The 20911-nt window shown below is 40.7% G+C and overlaps 1 protein-coding gene across 1 annotated transcript; it reads left to right on the plus strand.

The window, feature by feature from the left end:
* The first annotated feature begins 17503 nt into the window (after positions 1 to 17503).
* LOC148849227 (uncharacterized) lies at positions 17504 to 19176 on the plus strand. The gene has a single exon (XM_088948668.1). It carries the CDS (start codon positions 17779 to 17781, stop codon positions 18787 to 18789), a length of 1011 nt encoding a protein of 336 aa, XP_088804794.1. The 5' UTR covers positions 17504 to 17778; the 3' UTR covers positions 18790 to 19176.
* Positions 19177 to 20911: the final 1735 nt, after the last annotated feature.

A 20911-nucleotide genomic window follows, 5' to 3' on the forward strand; every position in this document is an offset into this window, starting at 1 on the left:
GGATGCTATCAGAAGGTTTTGGTCAAAGAAGACTATTGACTGGACAACCAAGTGCTGGGCTTCTGGGATGATTGAGTGGAAGAGATTGCATGATATTCGTGAACTTTGTTGGGTATTGGCCATTCGTATTTTTTTGTATTTTCTATATTTATTATTTTTATATTTAGATATTTTAATTTTTTCATATGTTGTTCTTTTCCTATATTTTTCTATTTATATTTTGTATTTCATTTAAGTTTTATGTTATTTTTTATTATATTTAAATATTTTTTTGTTTTTTAATTTATTTATGATGCCATGGGCCGAACTGTTCGACTTGGATGGTTGAACCGTCGAACTAAAAAATGGTGCCTAGAATGGTTCTGTTTTTGAGTCAGTTTTAAAACCTTGTTATAAACAAATACATACATACATACATACATACATACATACATACATATTGATTAACCAAAACAGAAGCCACCGATTCAATTAATCAGATTTTTTGTTTGATTTGTCGTATTTCGGTTTTTGATGAACACCTCTACCAACAGCTAACTAGCTCTTCATTGACAGCATTACATGCAAGCCATTGAAAGACTTGTGAATGGTTTAACAAGAGAATTAGGGTGTATTTTGGATTGGGATGAAAACAGAAAAAAATGGCATTGTAACTTTTGAATAGGTTAACTAATTCGAGTTTGAGTGTACCATGTAGTGTGGACCACAGACTTCACACAACAAACATAATTAAGGGTTTGTTTGGTTTGCAATTGGAATTGAAATCAAAATCCTGTAAAATTGGAATTAGAATAAATTGGAATGGGGTTTGATTCTTAAAGGAAGGGGAGAGAATGACCATCTCAAATGGGAGAATGCCATTCCAACAAGAATGGAAATGAAATTCCAATTCTGCTCAACAAAACAGTTGAAAGCATAATGATCAATTCCAATTCTAGACCCTTATTCCCATAAACCAAATGACCCTAATAATCATCATTATTATTATTTATTTTTTTCTATAAAGTTTTTGGTATCTTATCTAACCTAAGTATAAATAGTAAAAATAAAAAAATAAAAACAGTAGGGTTAATTTGCATGGTTGGTGATGGTGCAAGATCTGGATACTCCTAGCTGGAAGATGATCCAAATACCAGTTGCACGGCGAGCTCGACCAAGCTGCAAAATAATAGATCAGAGAACCCGGGGTGGCTAACCCAATGAGATCGCTCCGATGCTTAAGTCAGTACTATATTATGGATGCGAGCTGAATACTTGAATGCTTTAGTGCTATTGAGTAAATAATCACGCGCACCTTTTCCTTGGGGTTGGATGTCCTTATATAGTGGAGTAGTTGTGGATCTTACGAAAAAGCTCCAGGATCTCTGGGCTGCATAGATAAGATCTGTTCTGCTTTTGAAGGAGAGCAATGTGTCAGTTGATAAGGTTTATCGTTTTCCTCCGATTCAGGCGAAGTGAGGATGAATCCCATCATGATCCCGAGAAATTTGGGGTCCATTGGGGAGGTTTCTGGAGTCGATTATGTGGCATTTTGGCTCTTTAGCTCCGAACTGGAACCTCGGTTCTTTAGCCCCGAACTGGGCTGGGTGTCAAGGTGTCTTTGCGCCGAGGTGGTTTTTGGGCCAAGGTGACTGAATACCCGAGCTCCGACTGTTGTAGACTGGGTTCCTTTGGCTGAGTTGTCACCCCTCGAGCAGATCACGTCCACGTGACCCCTTCTTACTAGGTCGTGCCAAATCACCCTTCATCAATTGCCCCCCACTCCTTGTGCCAGGGGTGCTGACCCGGTGCAGGGAGTTCATGATGAGTCTAGGTGGATTTGGCACGAAGTCTAGGTGACTTGGAGGGCGGGCCGTTGGTTGGACCTATTCAATCATCTGGCTCAACAAATGACCCAAATCATGTCTCGGTCACACGCATACATCACACTGCTTATAAATTCCACAGACGTCAAAGGGTGCTCTCAACCGATTTTGTCCTCGGGTAGCGTGCAACTGAATTTCATGGGAGCCGTCGGATCGCACAGATCTCAACCGTCGATTGTCGGATGTGGTGGATTATAAATAGAGGCCAAAGGGTCCATTATCCTCCCCATAAATTGTGTAATTGAGCTTTCTTGAGATTGTGTCTGAGTCCTTCATCTCGTCATTCTCTCCCCTTGTGTCTGAGGTCGTTATCGCCTTCTTTGGTGAGTTCGTCTTCTTTCACTGGTTGTTCCCTTTTCCTTTTCCTGTCCAATATGTCTAGTGCTAGCATAGATAGGTTAGTGATTCTAGTGAGCCCCGGGGTGTCGAGGTGCGGTCCTCAGCTCCCGCCGGTGAGGCTAGCTCTTTGCTAAAGAGCTCCTCTTTGAACCTTTTAGGAGAAATGCCTTTAGCTGATGTCGGGCCATCTCGGCTTGAGCATGGCCATTCTCGACTCACTGGCGATGGCCATTAAGGACCCTAGGGTGAGGCTGGATGTAGAGACCAAGGCAGTCATCCATTCTTGGAGGAACCTTGGCCTTGAGATGGAAGATTTCTTGGCCGAGGAAAAGCTTGTGTGAGATGGGATGAGTCCTCCTGTTAGACCTCTACCTCGACACACATTACTTCTCCCTTTTTTTCGTTTTGCAATTACTTCAGTTCACAGCTGACTGAAAAAATTCTCTTTTTCTTCTCTTTTGTAGGAGCTATAATGGGTATCGACACCGCTAACCTATTAAAGAGCATTCATAAGGGGAAGAAGAGAAACGCCTCGTAAAGGTCCTGTTGAGAGGAGGCTACCTCTTCGGTTTCTATCGAAGCCAAGGTCGTAGCGCCAAAGCCATCTTCTGCCGAGCTCCCAAGGGAGGAGGTTTGCCCCCAACCTCCGATTGTTGACCTGAAATAGGATCAGGATGAGGAGACCCCAACTTGCGAGCCCGAAGGTACTTCAATGCCTGAGCCTGAGCCTCCCTCAGTGAAGGAGAGCATAATGACTCTGAGGCTCGGGCTCCTTAAGAGCAAAGGTGCAATGTTTCTTGTGGAGGTCGCAGAGTGGGCTAACATGCCAACAAGTCAGCTCAGAGGAAGAGCAGCTAGTTACTGTATGGTGGTAAGTACCTGCCGCTTCATTTACTTTCTTGTCCTTCTACCAATTATACTTACACTTGCTTTTTTTTTTAGGTGAACTCTGCTATCCACTCGCTGGTCTATCAATCTAAGATTCACTTGAAGCAAGTTTGGGAGGCCAAAGAGAACGCTCAGAAGCTTTACCGCGAGTTGGACTTAGCTTGGGGTGAAATTCTTAGGGCAAAAAAGGGAGCTCAAAGCCAGGAGGAGCTGATTCTAGTGCTAATGGTGGAAAAGAAGAAGCTCAAGGGGGAGAAGGAAACTCTCCACCAGGAGAATGAAAGCCTTGAGATGATGATCAAGGAGCGCACCGAAATCTTTGATACCGCAATTCAGGAGGCAAGAATTTAGGAGAGAGATCGTGCCATCAAGGAGTTCAAGGACAAAGGATGTCGATTCCCCACTACGTGAAGGCCCACAGGCTGGTGAGGTACTTCAAATCAGTAGCAGGTTGGTGGTGGATATTGGCATGCCTCTGACATTTGTCACACTTTTTGATGAGCTCGAGTGCATATGCCTTCATTGTGGGCCAATAATAGCCTTGCCTTAACACTTTTTGTGCAAGGTCTCTACCCCCCAAGTGTCCACTGCACAAGCCTTCATGGGTGTCACGAAGTATGTCCTCAACTTGTGATGGTCACAGGCAGCGCATGTAAGGGACCGTGAAGGATCTTTTGTACAACTGTCCGTCTATAAGGACGTACTTGGTTGACTGATGCTTTACCCTTTGAGCCGCATTGCATTCTATGGGTAGGGTCCTGTGGAGCAGAAAACCAGCGAGCGGGTTGATCCAGCTCGATTCCGCTTGCGACACGAGAGCGACCTCTTCTGCCCCTCGAGAATGTTGGGCCGAGGTAAGTCCTCTATGTACACAGTTTGCATAGTGTTGTTGCTCGTGCTCTCTAGACGTGACAAGGCATCGGCCTCAGCATTCTTGGACCTCGAAATTTGCCTGATAAAGCAGAAGATGAAGCTACGAGGATCTCTCTGACTCCATCCAAGTAAGCTTCCATAGTTGGGTCACGGGCTTCGTACTCGCCAGTGACTTGGTTGACCACCAATTGTGAATCGCTGCATACGATGAGGTGCTTTGCTTTCATTTCCCTTGCTAAAGTCAACCTGACAATCAACGCTTCATACTCTACCTCATTGTTCGATGCCTCAAATTCGAACCGAAGAGCATACTCCAACTTCACCTCACTCAGTCCTACACTGCTTCCCTACTAGATGGATGAGCCATCGACGTGGAGGATCCAGGGCTCCTCGTCCCAGATCGGTACCACTATGACTAGGCCTGGTGTCGTACTAGTTGACGCTCCCGTCGTGTGAGCGAGCTCGGGCAATTCGGGGGTTGCTGCACTGAATGTGCACTCTGCTACGGAGTTCTTCAAGACCTAGGCTTTGACTGCTGGTCGTGGCTCATACCGGATATCATATTCACTCAATTCGGTGGACCACTTTGTTAATCTTCCATACACCTCGGGCTTAAGCAGAATCTACCTTAGGGGTTTGTTGGTGAGAACAATGATAGTATGGGCCTGGAAGTATGGGTGAAGTTTTCGGGCTGTTATGACCAGCGCATATGCTAGTTTCTCGATCTCCAGATACTTAGTCTCTGCATCTTGTGAAATTTCACTAACATAGTAGATGGGTCGTTGAACCTGATCTACTTCTTTGATCAGTACCAAACTAACTACTTTGTCGCTTGTGGAGAGGTATAGCTTTAACATGTCCCCTTCTTCAGGCCGAGTTAAAATTGGAGCAGTACTTAAATACCTTTTTAGCTCGTCAAAAGTGAACTGATACTCTTTGATCCATTTGAAGTTCTTGCTCTTTTTTTTTTATATATCTTTAAAAAAGGGTAGGCATCGGTCTGCCGATTTAGACATGAAGTGGCTTAGGGCAGCCATCCGGTCAGTCAGCCTCTGAACTTTTTTTTTTTATTTTCCGGGGTGGTCTCATATCTAGGATCAGCTTTATTTTTTCTGGGTTGGCCTCGATGCCACATCGGTTGACTATATAGCCTAGGAATTTACTTGAAGTGACTACGAAGACGCATTTATTTGGATTTAATTTCATGTTATATCTTCTTAAATTTTGAAAAACATCATTTAAATGATTCAACAAAAAATTTGAAAGATGGGTCTTCACGACCATGTAATGTTGCCCTAGCATTTTTTTGGATTTAATTTCATGTTATATCTTCAAAAACTTTGTTTACAAGGTGCTAGAATGTTGCCCTAGCATTTTTCAATCCAAAGGGCATGACCTTGTAACAATATAGCCTGAGCTCAGTTATGAAACGGTCTTGTCTTCGTCAGTGGGATCCATCCTAGTTTGGTTTTAACCGGAATAGGCATCCAAAAAACTCAGCAACTCATGACCTGAGGTCGCGTCCACTAGGCGGTCGATCTTGGGTAGCGGGAAGTAGTCTTTCAAGCAGGCTCTGTTCAGGTCGGTGTATTCGATGCACATGTGCCACTTGCCATTGGCCTTCTTCACTAGAACTGGGTTGGCCACCCAACTTGGGTAATGGACTTCCCTAATGAAGTCTACCACAATGAGCTTCACGACCTCGTCATCAACTACCCTTCAACTTTCTGAGGCGATGTTGCGTTTCTTTTGTCTTACTGGCATGATTAAAGGATCGGCATTAAGCTTGTGAGTTATAATTTTTGGATCAATCCTAGGCATCTCTACCGCAGACCAAGCAAAAATATCTAAATTTTTAAGTAAGAAACTTACTAGCTAGGTTCAAAGTGGTTCGTTGATCGAGGCAAAGACTGGTATGTGGACCGTTTCTTCTTTTGGGGCAGCTCGCTTGTCGGTATACTTCGCCGATTGCTTAAGTTTGACATCCTTTGCTAGTTTTGCTTTTCCTTTCAAAGTGGCCACGTAGCACTTGCAGGATTTGAGTTGGTCACCTCACATGACTCCCACCTCGTAGTCAGTTAGGAACTTCATCGCTAAGTAATAAGTGGACACTATGGCATGCAAAATGTGCGTGATAGGCCGACCTACAATTGCATTGTAGGGGGATGGAGTCGTGACTACCAAGAACGTGTGCTCAAATTGCATAATGTTTGGCCATGTGTCGGATTCCACGGTACTGTGATTTGACCAAGAGGCCTGACCTCCTCACCGCTGAACCCTACCAAAGGTGTATCTGTCAATTTCAAGTCGCTCTGTTGTAACTGTAATTTGTCAAAGGTCTTCTTGAAGAGTATGTCTGCTGAGTTGCTTGAGTCTACTAAGATGCATTTCACCTCGAAGTCGTTGATCCTTAGCTTCACTACTAAAGCATCACCGTACAGGTACTAGATCCCGTGAACATCATCCTTTGTGAAGTAGATCGGTTCTTCGAGCCAAAGTTTCTTTGGTGGGTTTTCGCCTTCGTTCTCTAATTCGCGGACCAAGATCCTTCCAGTTGCTAATGTACATCCGACAATTAGGGACCCACTGGTGATCATATTGATCACTCCACGGACTGGCCCTTCCTCTAGCAGCTATCGAGGTGGCTGCTCATTCTGCCTGTTGGTCTCGGGGTCATTTCTCCTGTAGTCCCCTTGTCGATTTGCCTGTCGGTCTGCTTGCCCCCTCTCTTCTTGTAGTATATAATTCTTCAGGTACCCACGACAGATAAGTTCCTCGATCTCATTGCGGATATTCTTGCAGTTCTCCATGCTGTGTTCATGACTTCGGTGGAAATGGCAGTAGAACAAGTCTTGCGGCATCACCGTTGCTACTTCTTCACCGACTCAGCATTGCTGCTGACTTCGGTCTGATTAGGTATCTCGACATCATTACGGATATTGTTGTGAGGTGGATCCTGGTTCCTTCTTGCCAGGTTCTCCTGGTTGTGGAGTTTGCATCGGCTATTACGAAGGACTGAGGGGTCCTACCTCGAGTTCGCATCTCGAACTCCAGGTTGGTTGTTATCCCCTCATGAACCATTGTTTTCCCGCTTGGAGTGCCACGCCAGATTGGCCCTATTGAGCTGACTATCATCGGGCCTGTTTCCAAAATTTCCTTGTGAGACTGGAGGAGTGTGCTGACCCCTGGGAGGAACCGACACCTGCGAGGTCCCCTCATCCTGATGGTGGGATCGATTGACATTTTGGCTAGTTCTAGGATGATTATGGTTCTGGCCTTGGCACAACCTTGGGTGTCGGGGTGGGATTGGTTGTTGGTTCGGCTGTAGTGGTGGAAACTACTACTAATACTGCTGGTACAAGTAGTACTGCTAATAATGTTGGAACTGTTGGACCTGCTGCATCTGGATCTGTATTGTCCGGATGCACTGAATGAGGTCATGGAATTGGGAGTGCCCTATTCCAACAGGGACCACAGATTCCTTAGAGAAAGTTACGCCCATTGGGGGAAGCAGGATGCTTACTTGCATAGTGCACTGCGGTACAGATAGTGACGGGACCCCTGAAGCTGTAAGGGGAATAGTAAATTGGCCGATGCGTACCGTGGGACCTTGGGGGAAGGTTGATTGCTGATCTTGCCCCTCGATGACGTTCATCTCGATTCTTTTCCCGGTGTTGCTGTTAGAATCCATTGAGATAAATCAAAAGCTAGAATTGCAACTAAAATTGGGATGACCTTTCGGTCGTTTCCCACATATGGCACCAATTGATGGTGTGCGATCTAGATACTCTTAGTTGGAAGATGATCCGAACACCAGTTGCGCGGCGAGTTGGACCAAGCTGCAAAATAATAGATCAGAGAACCCAGGGTGGCTAACCCGGTGAGGTCGCTCCAATGCTAAGTCAGTACTATATTATGGATGCGAGCTGAATACTTGAATGCTTGAGTGCTAGTGAGTAAATAATTGCACGTACCTTTGCTTTGGTGTTTGATATCCTTATATAGTTGAGTAGTCGTGGATCTTACGAAAAAGCTCTGGGATCTCCGGATTGCGTAGATAAGATCTGTTATGTTTTTGAAGGAGAGCAATGTGTTAGTTGATAAGGTTTATCATTTTCCTTCGATTCAGGCGGAGTGAGGATGAATCCTGTCGTGATCCCGAGAAATTCGGGGTCCATTGGGGAGGATTCTGGAGTTGATTATGTGGCATTTCGGCTCTTTAGCTCCAAACTGGAACCTTAGTTCTTTAGCCTCGAACTGGATTGGGTGTTGATGTGGTTTTTGGACCAAGGTGACTAAATACCTGAGCTCCGATTGTTGTGGACTTAGTTCCTTTGACTGAATTGTCACCCCTCAAACAAATCGTGGTTTTACTCGAAAATACCAAATTACGTAAACAAATCAAACCTATTAATTTGTATTTATCTGAGCTCCGATCTAATCCCACATTCATGGGATTAGATCATCTTGTTATATGGAACATGGTGGGTTCTACATGTTATTCCTTTGGAACGTTACCAACTACCACCAACCTTTTGTATTTGACACGTCCCACTTAATTATCTCATCAATCTTACCTTGGATAATGCTTGTGTGATTGCTTCACAAAATACCAAATTACGTACACGCCACCCATCAACTTTTGGTTTTACTCGAAACCTGCCTTTCGCTTTGGTTTGGTGATTCTTGGAGGAAAGAGATATTGGTACCAACGTTTTGAAAAACGATTCGAAAATGTAACCGTTCTGACACCGGTTTTTGGATTGATGGTCCCACCATTTAGTTTGAATGGACGGTTCATTCTGATAGTAAAATTAAAAATAAAAAACTAAAATAATTAAAAAATAGTAAAAAATTGTTGAACAGGTCAATGATTTGACCACCCGGGTCAATGTTTTATTGACTTTTTCAATCATTTTGATCAGATTTTGGGTTTGGGGTAAAATGGAACCAATTGCTTAAATGGTTTCTGGGCCGAACGGTTTGATCATCCAAGTCAGCGACGGTTAAAAAATGTTGATTAGTACAATAATGAGATCGCTTTCATCATAATGAGGCGTTTGTTCGGGTGGTTGCTAAGTTGGCTCAGGTCGGTGGACAATTTTATCCCAATAACTCTGAAAGTCCTATTTGATTCGAGTATGGATGCTCAACTATAAATAGGTACGTCACGTTCAAGGTAAAGGACTAGGGGAATTCTACACTCTTTGAATATCTCTTTTTACTATCTCTTTGACTTGTACCACCACTATTTCAACTTGTTTATCCCAACCAAATGTCTCTATCCTATTGAATTGAGCATCAGAGTGCCTACTTGGGGAAAAATTCCTCGAACCTCTACCCTTCTCTTGGTTGCAGATCTCGGTGTGCGGTTTCGTCCTTCCACTTCGGCCTCGTCTAGTTAGTAGGACTATCTGATCGTGTCCTCAATTCGGAACATCTCGAATCGAACAACATCGACCTTCATTTTTATTTTATGTAGATCCAGACCCATAGTCCTTAATGATATATATATATAACCAAAAAAATCAGCTGCCATTTTTTTAACTTTACGTGAACACTATTTGGTGTGGGAGTGAGATCCATCTACGGGTGTTCATTAAAACCAAAAACTCAAAAAACTAAACCTAACAATGAAACCGAATCAAAATTTTGGTTAACCGAACTGATTGGTTTGGTTTCATATAGGTGCTTCGAAAAACTAAAGACATTGAACCATGAAAGTGACCGTTGCTTTTTGAAAATAGCGATAGATGGAAGAGTGTAAAATTTTACATTGATAAAATCGATATAGTTTTTACATCGATTATCAATGTAAAACTCTAGAGCTGATGAGGTTTTACATTGATTATCGACGTAATATTAACTCCACTCCATTTAAACATGCACGAAACTGAATCGGAGTAGAGTTTTACATCAATAATGATTACACCCTCTTTCCAAATGCCTACAAAACCGAATCAAAGTAAATTTATGACATTAATTATATATATATATATATATATATATATTATTTATAATATGATATTATAAATACTTCTAATATTTATATTAAAATATTGAATCAGTCAAAAGCTGATCAATCAACTGATTATCTATTGGTTTTAATTCGACTTTGGTTTTCAATTTTCGAAAGCCAAAACATCAGTTCGATTTAAAAAAAAGGCCCACGGTTTGGTTAGAGCACATCTGGACCCATCTAACGATGGGTTTCTTGACATGTGGCAATTTTGGTGGGCACCTGGTAGCTGTTATGATTATGACGAGGAAATCATTGATGCGGCACACCTATCTTATATTGATTTTATGAGTATAGAGTTTATACATAACATAAAGGGAACCGGCCCAACCCGGACATCTATACCGACTTGCAGAATGCAGAGTGCAGATAACATTTGCACCAAACTTGCAATATGGAAGCGAGTCCGGATCTGCTCTTCATTTTTCATTGCGAACATCTTTCATACTTGTACTAATTATTTATGGGAGATGTTCCAATACATGGTGAGATGTAGTTGTATGATCACTGTAAGCATGTGAGTAGATCCTAATGATTTCAATAGCTTCATGTAAGCTGATATTCATCTCTGGTTAACGATAGTAGAGACTCAATGGTATATTTATTTTTGTTCATAAAATTAGAACCCTAGAATGGTATATTTACTCTACATCATGGTTTTAAAAATTGATTCGAAACCAAAATGGTTCTAACCACCGGTTTTTGGGTTGATGATTCAACCATCTAGTTCGAATAAATGGCCTGTTCTGATTTAAATATAAAAATAATTAAAATACAAAAAAAACAGCCAAAAATCATTGAACGGGTTGAATGGGTAGACAGTTTGACCGCCCAGGTCAGTGGGTTATTGATCAATTCAATGGTTTTTGGCCAAGGACCAGGTTTAGGTTGAAACAAAACCAGTTGCTTGGACAGTTCCCAAACGAAATGTTCTGATTGTCCGTGTTAACGGCGATTCGGAAACACTGCTCTACATGGTAATTGATTTTGGGTTGCAATGTGAGGTGGGTTTGATCAAGTTGAGTGTCAATCCTAGCCCAACCCTAAAAGTACAAACCTTGGGTTTGGGCTTGACCTCTACATGGTAATTGATGTTAGGGTTACACCGCGTACTAGGTTGGGTCAAGTTGAGTGTCAATCTAAGCCCGACTCTAAATATACAAACCTTGGGCTTGGACTTGACCCAACTTGAGGTCAATGTGAGTTTATCAACATAGGCCCCATTTTGGGTGGGTTGGTTAAGTCTTAAAGAATTTATGGATGCATTTTTGTATAGTTATCTTTTATTAGGCTTTATGGCCTAATTTAAGAATAGAATTGATGAAATTATATTTAAATTTCATTCAAAAATATATACATACATATATATATATATATATATATATATATATATATATATATATATATATATATAATTAGAATAAAAAAGATATTTTTATTATCGATTAACCCGTTTATGATACCGATTGTTTGTCACAAGTTTTTTTGAATGTGATGTCTTCCCAGTATCATAGTCCCCCATTGAATTGGACCAGGCTCAAATTGGGCTCATATATACTACCCAAGGCCTCAACCGAAGCCCAACCCACATTAAAGTCAGACCCAAATTTTCTAACTAAGCTCAATCGTTAAAAAAACTTAGATTGAATCGGGTCAGACTCAGGTTGGATTAACCAAATTGCAGCCCTAAATGATAGCATAGGTCTCACCTCGAGGGCCCAAATCTAATACTCAGGTTGGATCAAGATACTTTGGGTAATGGGGTCCTTAGCATGTTGTCAGTGATAAATTCTCTCTGCCATTCTTTTCTCATATCTCTCTCTCCACCCTTGCAACTTGCCAATGAGGGTCTACACTACGCACATGCCCTCTGTGGGCTGAGAGACTTGATCTATGGATCCTGAAAGAGGATATTGTCTATCTTAGCTTTTTCCAGTTGAATTTCCACTGGAGTTGGTATCGCGGAATAAACCAATTTGATTATATTGCTCGACGTAGGTCCCTGGAGGGAGAGAAACAGATAGAGAGGAAGAATTAGGAACTCTCTATTTTCCTCCTTTCATGGAGTTCCACTCACTCACTTTTTCATTCCTCATCAGGAAGACAGAAGTTGCTCTTATCGATACAAACCGACACACAGATGTTTGGAAAATAATTCTTGACCCAGCCTGCACCCATTGACTCGGTGGTTATTTATCTCGGGTTCGGATCCACATTCATTTGACAGCCGGGCTCAATGTTGTTTGTTCAACACCGATCACCCAACACACCCCGTTTGGATACAACCCAATGTATTGGGTACATATATTTGGTGTGATTGGCATTTGAATATTACAGGTTCCAATGGAAGTTTTATTATTTTTAGGCATCGTTTATTGGTATTTTGCAGAGTTAAATTGGTCAATTGGATAATTGATTATGATCCCACATTTTTATGTCGTTTTAATGAATTTTATAGTAAATGAATTTTCTGAAAAGTATTAATTATCTGGCTAATTGATACCCGACCTAGAGGGTGGATAATTTGTTTATCTGACTGTTGATAATGCTAAATCCCTCCTACCCCTCTCTTTACTCGGGTAAGTTATATGAAATTGGATCATTGACAACAAAACACGTTTCAACATTCTACCAATATAATCTCACACCGCACATTTTAAATATGGCAGGTCCCAGTCTCATGGTAAGATATAACTTGAGTTGAGACGTTATATACCACAAAAAAATGCTGAAACCGAATTTATCCAAACAATTTTGGTCAGGGAAACACTTTGAAGATAAATTCACCCACTGTTTTCAAAATCGGATCGGACCGAACGGTCGGACCAGAAAAATTAGGAACTGGTCACCTGACCAGTTCTATTTTCCTCCAAAACCACTTTTTCCTCCAAAATCGTTGATTTTGATAAACAAATTGCTGAACCGGCCAGTTATCCGTTCGAATGTTCGAATGGTTTTGACCATTTTTCATTTTTTTAATTTTTTTGTCAGAACAGACTGTTCGTTCGAGTCGAACGATTGGACCATTCAAACCGGTAACCGGACCCTAACCGGTTCCATGAATTCACCAACCCAAATAAGTTAAAACTAATGGGGCTTTAGTGTACCTTGGACCTTGGAATGAGCAACTCCCTCCAAATATCCAATAAGCTGCATAGAGAAAAAGAAACCATGACCCCAAGGGATAAATAGGAAAGCCCTTAAAAGGCTAAGCTGATCTAAGAGCTAGTAAGGAGGTGAGCAGCAGGGAGATATCCTTTCCTAAAAGGGGCCATCAAAGAGACTAAAGAATCTGTTGTTCAAACTTCAAACTTGAAAAGCGAATTCCACTCACAAGGCAATTGGGTTGGGCCCCGTAATGACGACCCACTTTGTAGACTTGCAGTATGCAGCGTTCTAAGTTTGTTTGCCAAGGACAAAAAGACTCCAATACACAGATGTGTGTCCTCAGAAAGAGGGAGGGACTCCGGTCCGGACTCTCTCTCTCTCTCTCTACTGACTACTGCAACTCTGCAATGTGCATCAGTAATTTTTATTTTGTTGGTGGTAATTATTTACGTTATTGAGAGAAAGGCAAAACGTACCCATTCCAATTCAGAACGTCGACGGTGGGAAACCCTATAAAAGCTGTGTTGCCGCATAACAGGGAACAGATAGTGGGGCCCATACGGAATGTGGAGGCATCACATCCATGCATCGATGGTTGTCATGTCATATCATGGGAATGCCAGTATGGGGGGTTTTGTATAATTTGAGCTGACGATCCATAAATAACTTCAGCTTGTAAGGACCAAGGTGGCCCCTCCCCCCCGACCTCGATTACTGTCACCGGATCCAAGGTGGTGATTTCAGTGATCACTTCAGTATTAATCGCTTAAGCCTCACGTCTCTAACGTAAGAGAGATTCGGCTGGGGAACGAGAAAAGAAAGCGGCTGACAGCGACTGACCGAGTGGAGGAGAGGGGGAGCCCGGGCATCGAGGGACGACGCTCCATTCCATCGGCTGAGCTCAGCTTTGACGGCGACTTCCAGGTTCCAGCCCCGGGACTGGCCGACTAACCGGCAAGGGCAGCAGAGTAGGGGGTGCTCTCCCGTCGTTTTCCGCTGCCGGGGCACGGCCAAATATTGAAAAAGTCGGCATAGACATGGCCATAACGTGTCGGTTTTGTTATTATCTGAACGCTTCTCGCGTTTCCGGACGGCACGCGCGGTCAGGTACGTTGGTAGGAGTAGGACATGAGGTGGGGGCGTAGGAAAAAAAAAAAAAAAGAAGATAAAACTCAAAAAACAGAAACCGTTTGTGAACAGACATTGTTTTTTCCCTTTCTTCTTTTACTTTCCCTGACCCCTACGATATTTCATGGCATTTATCCTAGACTCACATACATGTGTACGTGCCGTGTTTGTGTTTATGTCTCAGAGAGAGAGAGATGAGGAGAAGAAATTTTAAAATTTTAATAGATAATTGGTGTTAGTTAACGTTTGCTAATGGTCAATTATTTGGTTTCTTTTTCTCTGGGGATCACCATAGTCAGTACAGTGTGATTTGAAGAATAAAACAGGATTAATACAGATTGGAGAGTTTTCTTGGTCAATTTAACCAAGTTTGTTGACATTCACTCGCATTATTGTACTAAGATTGATAAAAAAAAAACGCGGATTGACAGAAGGAGAAGATCAAAAGTGAAAAAAAAAAGTTGGCTGCTTATGGGGGGTCGGGTTAAATTTAGTCCTATATTTTGTCTTAATAAGACACGCTAAAAAAAAGCAAAGCTTCAGTTGTCCGGCCTCCTTCACAAGACCAACCAGACACACAGAAGTTTCAGTTATGGTGATTGGAAAAGGACTCCCGACTCCACTCCACACATGTGATGAATGTGAAGGCAGTCCGAGATGTGTATGTATATATATTTTAATGTTTCTCCTACTGTGGAAGGTGCTATTCACAGTCCAGCACGACTGGGTTGCCAACTTCGAAGTCCCTGTCGGTAGGGTGTCTCTCTGTTTCTCATGGAATGTGTTCCACTTCCACATAGTAGTATATGTTGATGAGGTTACATCAAGCCCATTTGCTCTTTGTTCTATATGATCTTTCACTTTGTAGGTAAGCCAGGCTTGGTGCACACCTTCCTAGGTTACCTCTTGGTCTCAGTTATAAGTCCAGGACCGTAGTCCTTCCCACTAGTCCTACCCCTTTTTTTGAACATCATGCAGTACATTTTGCTAGGGTTCTCGATCTCTAAATGGGTTGAATTCGGGTACCATCTGTCCATACCCGAATTATATCTATGCCCTATTATTAAATTAAAGTATTCAAATTAAATTAGCTAGAATATATAGCTAATATAGCATTGCATACATACATGCATGCTAGCTATTAATAAGAAAGAAGCTTAAGAGTAATTAATTTCCATGATGCTTGAATAATATATAATCTGTAGCTTCTTTAGTTAAAATACATTAATAAATATGGATGCCAATTTTTTATAGTTATTAATATCAACGTATTAAAAAATGACTTGGAAACAGAACCATTCTAGTCATTGGTTTTTGGGTTGACAGTTCGATTATTTGGTTTGAATGAACGGTTCGTTCTGACAAATAAATTAAAAAAATATAAAAAATATAAAAAATGGTTAAAACCATTGAACAGGTTGATAGATTGACGGTTCAACCACTCAGATCAATAGATTGTTGACTTTTTCAATGGTTTTTATCCGATAACCAAATTTGGGATAAAACAGAACTCGCTGCTTGAACGGTTCCCAGTCCAATTGTCTGGGTCAACAACAATTCAAAAAGCATGATTAATACCCATATATTTATAAATTATATAGGATTCAGATCTTAACCGGTTTGGATATACCATTCACACAACCCTAGCTACAATTAACATAGACTTACACGGATTGGAGGAAGCTTAGAAATGAAATGATTTCATGGTGGCTTAATTTTTCTTTATGGGCCCATTCATTTTTACTTACTTGATAAGTGATAAAATTTGTCCAGATAAATTTGGTTCCATCATTCTTATTCTTATGTGATATAAGTTATATGGGTAAAGAGCAAGACGAGAGGGAGAGAGTGTTATTTCAGGCACATGTAAGTTACTTACCCATCCCTTCACGAGGGCATCAGTTGCCCATATAACTGCTACTCTCCAGAAACTTTGGGATCGGGGCCTATATTACAGAGTACTAGCTAGTTCACCATTTTCATTTAAAATGGATTCATTCGCTGTATGTTAGCAAGCTAGGTTTTTTCTTGAAAACGATCCTTTTACTCCAGAAACCCAAATTGAACCCATTTCAGGTGACAGTAATTGGTGGATTTTACAAAATGAAATGGTTCTATTTGAGGTTGCATCCAAAATGACTAATATGGCTAAACCTCAATAAGAGCTTCCAAGTAGGTGGAAACTTCTCACAAACTAACCAAAAAATTAATTATTCTCTTTAGTCAAACAACAACATCATCAAGTAGTGCATGAATCAATCATGCTAATTTTAACCCTAATTTGGCTATCTACCAAAAAAAGGAAAAAAAAGGAAAATAAAGACCTAATATGCCAACCCCTAAGGCTGAACCACATCATTTTAACCAAAAGCTGGCTGCCCGCTGCCCCACGTGTGAGAAAGCATGTGTGCATAACCCACTAACCGTGTGATTAATTAATTAATTAATTCAAGCATGAATCATTATGTACCATTAGCACCACACGGGAGCAATCATCTTGCTTGATGCGGGTGGGGTGGGGTGGGGGGGAGTTAACATCAGCACCCCACAATTCGCTACAGCATATCCCGACCTTGTATTAGGAACATCCCCACAGACTTCTTCGGGAGATGTTCCAATACAAGGTCGGGATGTGCTATGGGGCATTGTGGGGCGCTGATGTGAACTCGAAGAAAGAGGGCTAAATTCAAGCCACAAGTTTCGGACAGTGCCTTTTTACCTGGGACATTCAGCTTTACACGTGTTTCAACGTGATAAGCCCTCCTTGAACTCGTAATTATTGTCTTTGAACGAGCATCTCCAGTAAGGACCCAGAAGCCCTTATTATTAAATATACTTTGTTTTAAATTTCTTTAGTTTGATTACGAGATTACAATAAACAAATCCTCACTAGTCACTAATCAAATCATCATCACACAAACATAGATATAAGTAAAGTAAAACCCATCTAGCTACAAGAGATTTGGGGAATGGCTCCATGACTCAGTATTCTTGAATTGTTTTATCTATCAGATGGGCTAAAGAAAATTGCTTATGTTCCTTAAATTTTGATGGATGTGCAAGAATTGAAGTGGAAAAGTTGTTTTAATGATTAATTCGTTAATATTTCTTGTGTTTGTCACTGAAATCATGAAGATAATAATGTAGTCTTATCAATAGCCATTTTCATAAGGGAAAAAAAAAAATGAAATGAAAAACCAAAGGGCATCAAAAGGGTAAGTTGGGAAAATAGAGATATGGTCTATTATTTGATCAAAACCCTCTAAGAAACCGCTTACAGCCAAATTTGAAAACCACTTTTTGGAACAGATAAAGTGGTTTCTTTCTTCTTACATCTATATTAAAGCCCCAAATCTCCAATCCCTGTAATTCTTTTGCACCCACAAAAAACTATCCAACAAAACCATCCATGGCAACTGATCGATTCCTGTTTTCAAACTAACCTCCTTATTGCTTTGAGTACACAAGAAAAACCTACTTTCTTTGTAGCTTTTTCACTACTCAAAAGGACTTGCTTTTCTTGTTTTGGATTTGTTGTAGATTTACAAAGAAGAAAAGATGATTCAAGAGTTGTTAGGAAATACTAGTGCAGGACTAGTAGGAGGAGAGAGGAACATCTCGATTGGTGCTGGAGTTTTAGAAGGCTCATCACCATCTCTTTCGTCTTCTTCTTCTACAACGACAACAGCAACAACAACTACTTCAACTACAACCACCACAACATCATCAGGATCCTCAGAGCACCAAAATGTGAGGTGCCCAAGATGTGATTCTTCCAACACCAAGTTCTGCTACTACAACAACTACAACCTCACTCAGCCTCGCCACTTCTGCAAGACCTGCCGACGGTACTGGACCAAAGGTGGCGCCCTCCGTAACGTGCCGATCGGGGGCGGCTGCCGGAAGAGCAAGAACACAAGTATGTCCACAGTTTCAGTTGCCAAATCAAGCATGGGGAAGGTCAAAATTGCATCAGAGATCGTTAAATCGAGCCTTGGAAGTGGGTTTGATCACGACCCGCCATCTAACCCAATTTTATGGGCTACTCCACAGAATTCTCAACTGTTAGCCTTACTGAGAGCAAGCCAAAACCTTAACCCTAACCCTAACCCCATTTGTAATCCAGTTACCATCAAAGATGAGGCGGGTATTATCGGATCCCATATCACGTCGGACTCACCAGCAGTGACGGGTGCAATAAATGCACGAGTCCTGAACCTAGATCCTCTGACTCAGGTTCCAATTGGACTATGCAGCTCATTCTGGAGAAACAATCTACATCAAACACACCACCACCACCACCACCAATCTCATCAGCAACAGCACACATTATTACTGGGTGAAGTTCAGAATTCAGGGATTCAAGATCTTTATCAAAGGCTCAGACAATCCGTGAATTACTATGATAATTCGGCATCAGTCCAGAGTAATGTGGCAGCTGTTGCAGCACCATCATCATCGTCTTCGTCTATCATAGAACCAGCTCCTGTTGCTGGAGGAGAACTGGGTTACTGGAATGCCGCGTTTTCATGCTCAGATCTATCAACAACCAATGGTGCATTTCCTTAAGGACCTCGTCTCTTCCTTCTCTATTTTTGAATAAGTTATTTTTCATTTGGGTTTTCCATTGTTTGCTTGTTTGGGGATATGGTATATGAATATGGTTGAAGTATCAGTCTGTTCTATCTGGTTTTTTTTTCTTCCTTTCAACTTATTCTTAACTAATTTTAGTGCTTTTCTCTGTGTTTTAAAGTGTGGTTACCTTGTGAGTGTATGTACCAAGAAGCAGGAGAGAAGAAAAAACAAAGGAAAATGGAAAGATTATTAGGTGTTTCTGAATGTTTTCATTTATATGAGAAAATTAAAAAGAGCTCATGTTTCACTTTGTATCCATTTACTGTCTACATAAGATGTCATTTTATAATTATCAACATGTAGAAGTATTCCAAGGTTTCATTTCTTTTTCCTTTTTTTTCTTGAATTTTTAGCGTGGTGGTCAGTAAGACTTCATCAAGATTGATCAGGAATATATGCTTAAAGTACTTGAATTAATTCTTCTTCTTTTCCACATTTTTTTCTGGATCTATATTTAGATAAAGAAGAAAAACATAGACAACAGGAAAAAGAAAAAAAGAAAAAAGAGTTTTCATAATTCTTCACCCTGGAAGCTCTATGATTTCTTTTGCATCGAAGACGAGGTGGTAGAAATTAATGGTGGGTCGTAGATGGAGATTCCTTGGTTGTATTGTTGTGTCAAATGGTCAGTGAAGGGATAAAGTGACGTTCAGAAAGTGCTGCCAGAAACAGCATATTGATTCCGATTCTTACAGTTGGAAGGGTTCCGTTTGCAGCTTTATCTTGGAGAGTTGTTTTTGTTATTGCCTGCTTTCTTTGAAACTTGCAGCCATATTCTCGCTAAGTACCGTTGCAATACAGATTTATGTCTTTGGGTTTTATAGCTTCTTGTCGCTCGAATATCAATGAAGACATCTTTACTCTTGCTCGCTAGCTTCCAGTCTTCTTCCCACATCTCTCTCTCTCTCTCTCTCAATTATTGAACGTGTAAGAAGAAGATAATGTAGGCTTGACTCTTGATTCCAGGCAAAGTTCTCCCAGTGAGGTTGCAGATTTCATCCTTTTGAGACTTTAATTTTATAGATAATGTTGATTTCTTTGTGGGAATAGTCTTAAATATAGGATATATACATACGTAAGGATTTATGAGAAGAAAGTAAAAGTAATAGAAATACAAACTCAAATTAATCCATGTGGCCTCCAAACTTGCTCTTCATTTTTGCAATTTCCCTTCCAAACTCCAGAACTGGGATCAGAGGCGAAAAGATGAAAGAAAAGTTGGAGATGGACACAGATTCGAATAATATTCAAATGCATGAATTATATCACCATAATGAATAACGACAATAAATGTCTAAAAGCAACCTAAATTTCTGTAAGGAATCAACTTCCATTCTTTGTCTGTGCTTTAATAAGAGAAAATTCTAAATCATATAAGTAGAACCGATGTTGTATGGGTTAAATAACATATGTTTAGTAGGTTAAAACTAAGGGTAGTGTTTTCAACTCGCCGTTGAACGGGAGGTTTGAACCATTTGAACTGTCACCCGACCTCTTTTTTATGTCTGTTTTTCAAAAGTCAATCCAAAAACCATTGATTTGTTCAAGATCCACCTGATAGCAAAACTTGCAAAAGGCCATAACTTTGTGCTTGGTTGTTTGGTTGAGGTGATTTTTTTTTTTTTTTTGTTTAGAACTTGAGTAACTTGTTGAGACCTACGTGTTCCAAGGTGTTAACGGTGCCTTGCCCAGCTATTTTTACAAAAGTTTGAATTTCCGTTTTTATCCTCAAGTCCTAATTTTAACATTTTTATGAATAAAAATATCAAAAACTAAAATAAAAAATATAAATTACATAAAATAATAAATACTCACAAGCACACACACATATGTATAGAGATATACACATGTAACTATGTATATATGTATGTAGTATGTATGCTGACGTGTCAAGTTCTATCCTATTTGAACCACTGACACACAACTTAGAGTAAAAAATGGTTCAGCCTCTAGGTCATTACTTCTTCTTTGTAGCTATGACAGAATGTTTATTTATCAGAGAGAGAGAGAGAGACTTTAGATGGCCTAAGTCATATAATGAAAGCCACCAACCACG

This window comes from Nelumbo lutea, chromosome 6, assembly GCF_056320005.1.
Source record: "Nelumbo lutea isolate HS-2025 chromosome 6, American lotus-T2T, whole genome shotgun sequence".
NCBI lineage: Eukaryota > Viridiplantae > Streptophyta > Magnoliopsida > Proteales > Nelumbonaceae > Nelumbo > Nelumbo lutea.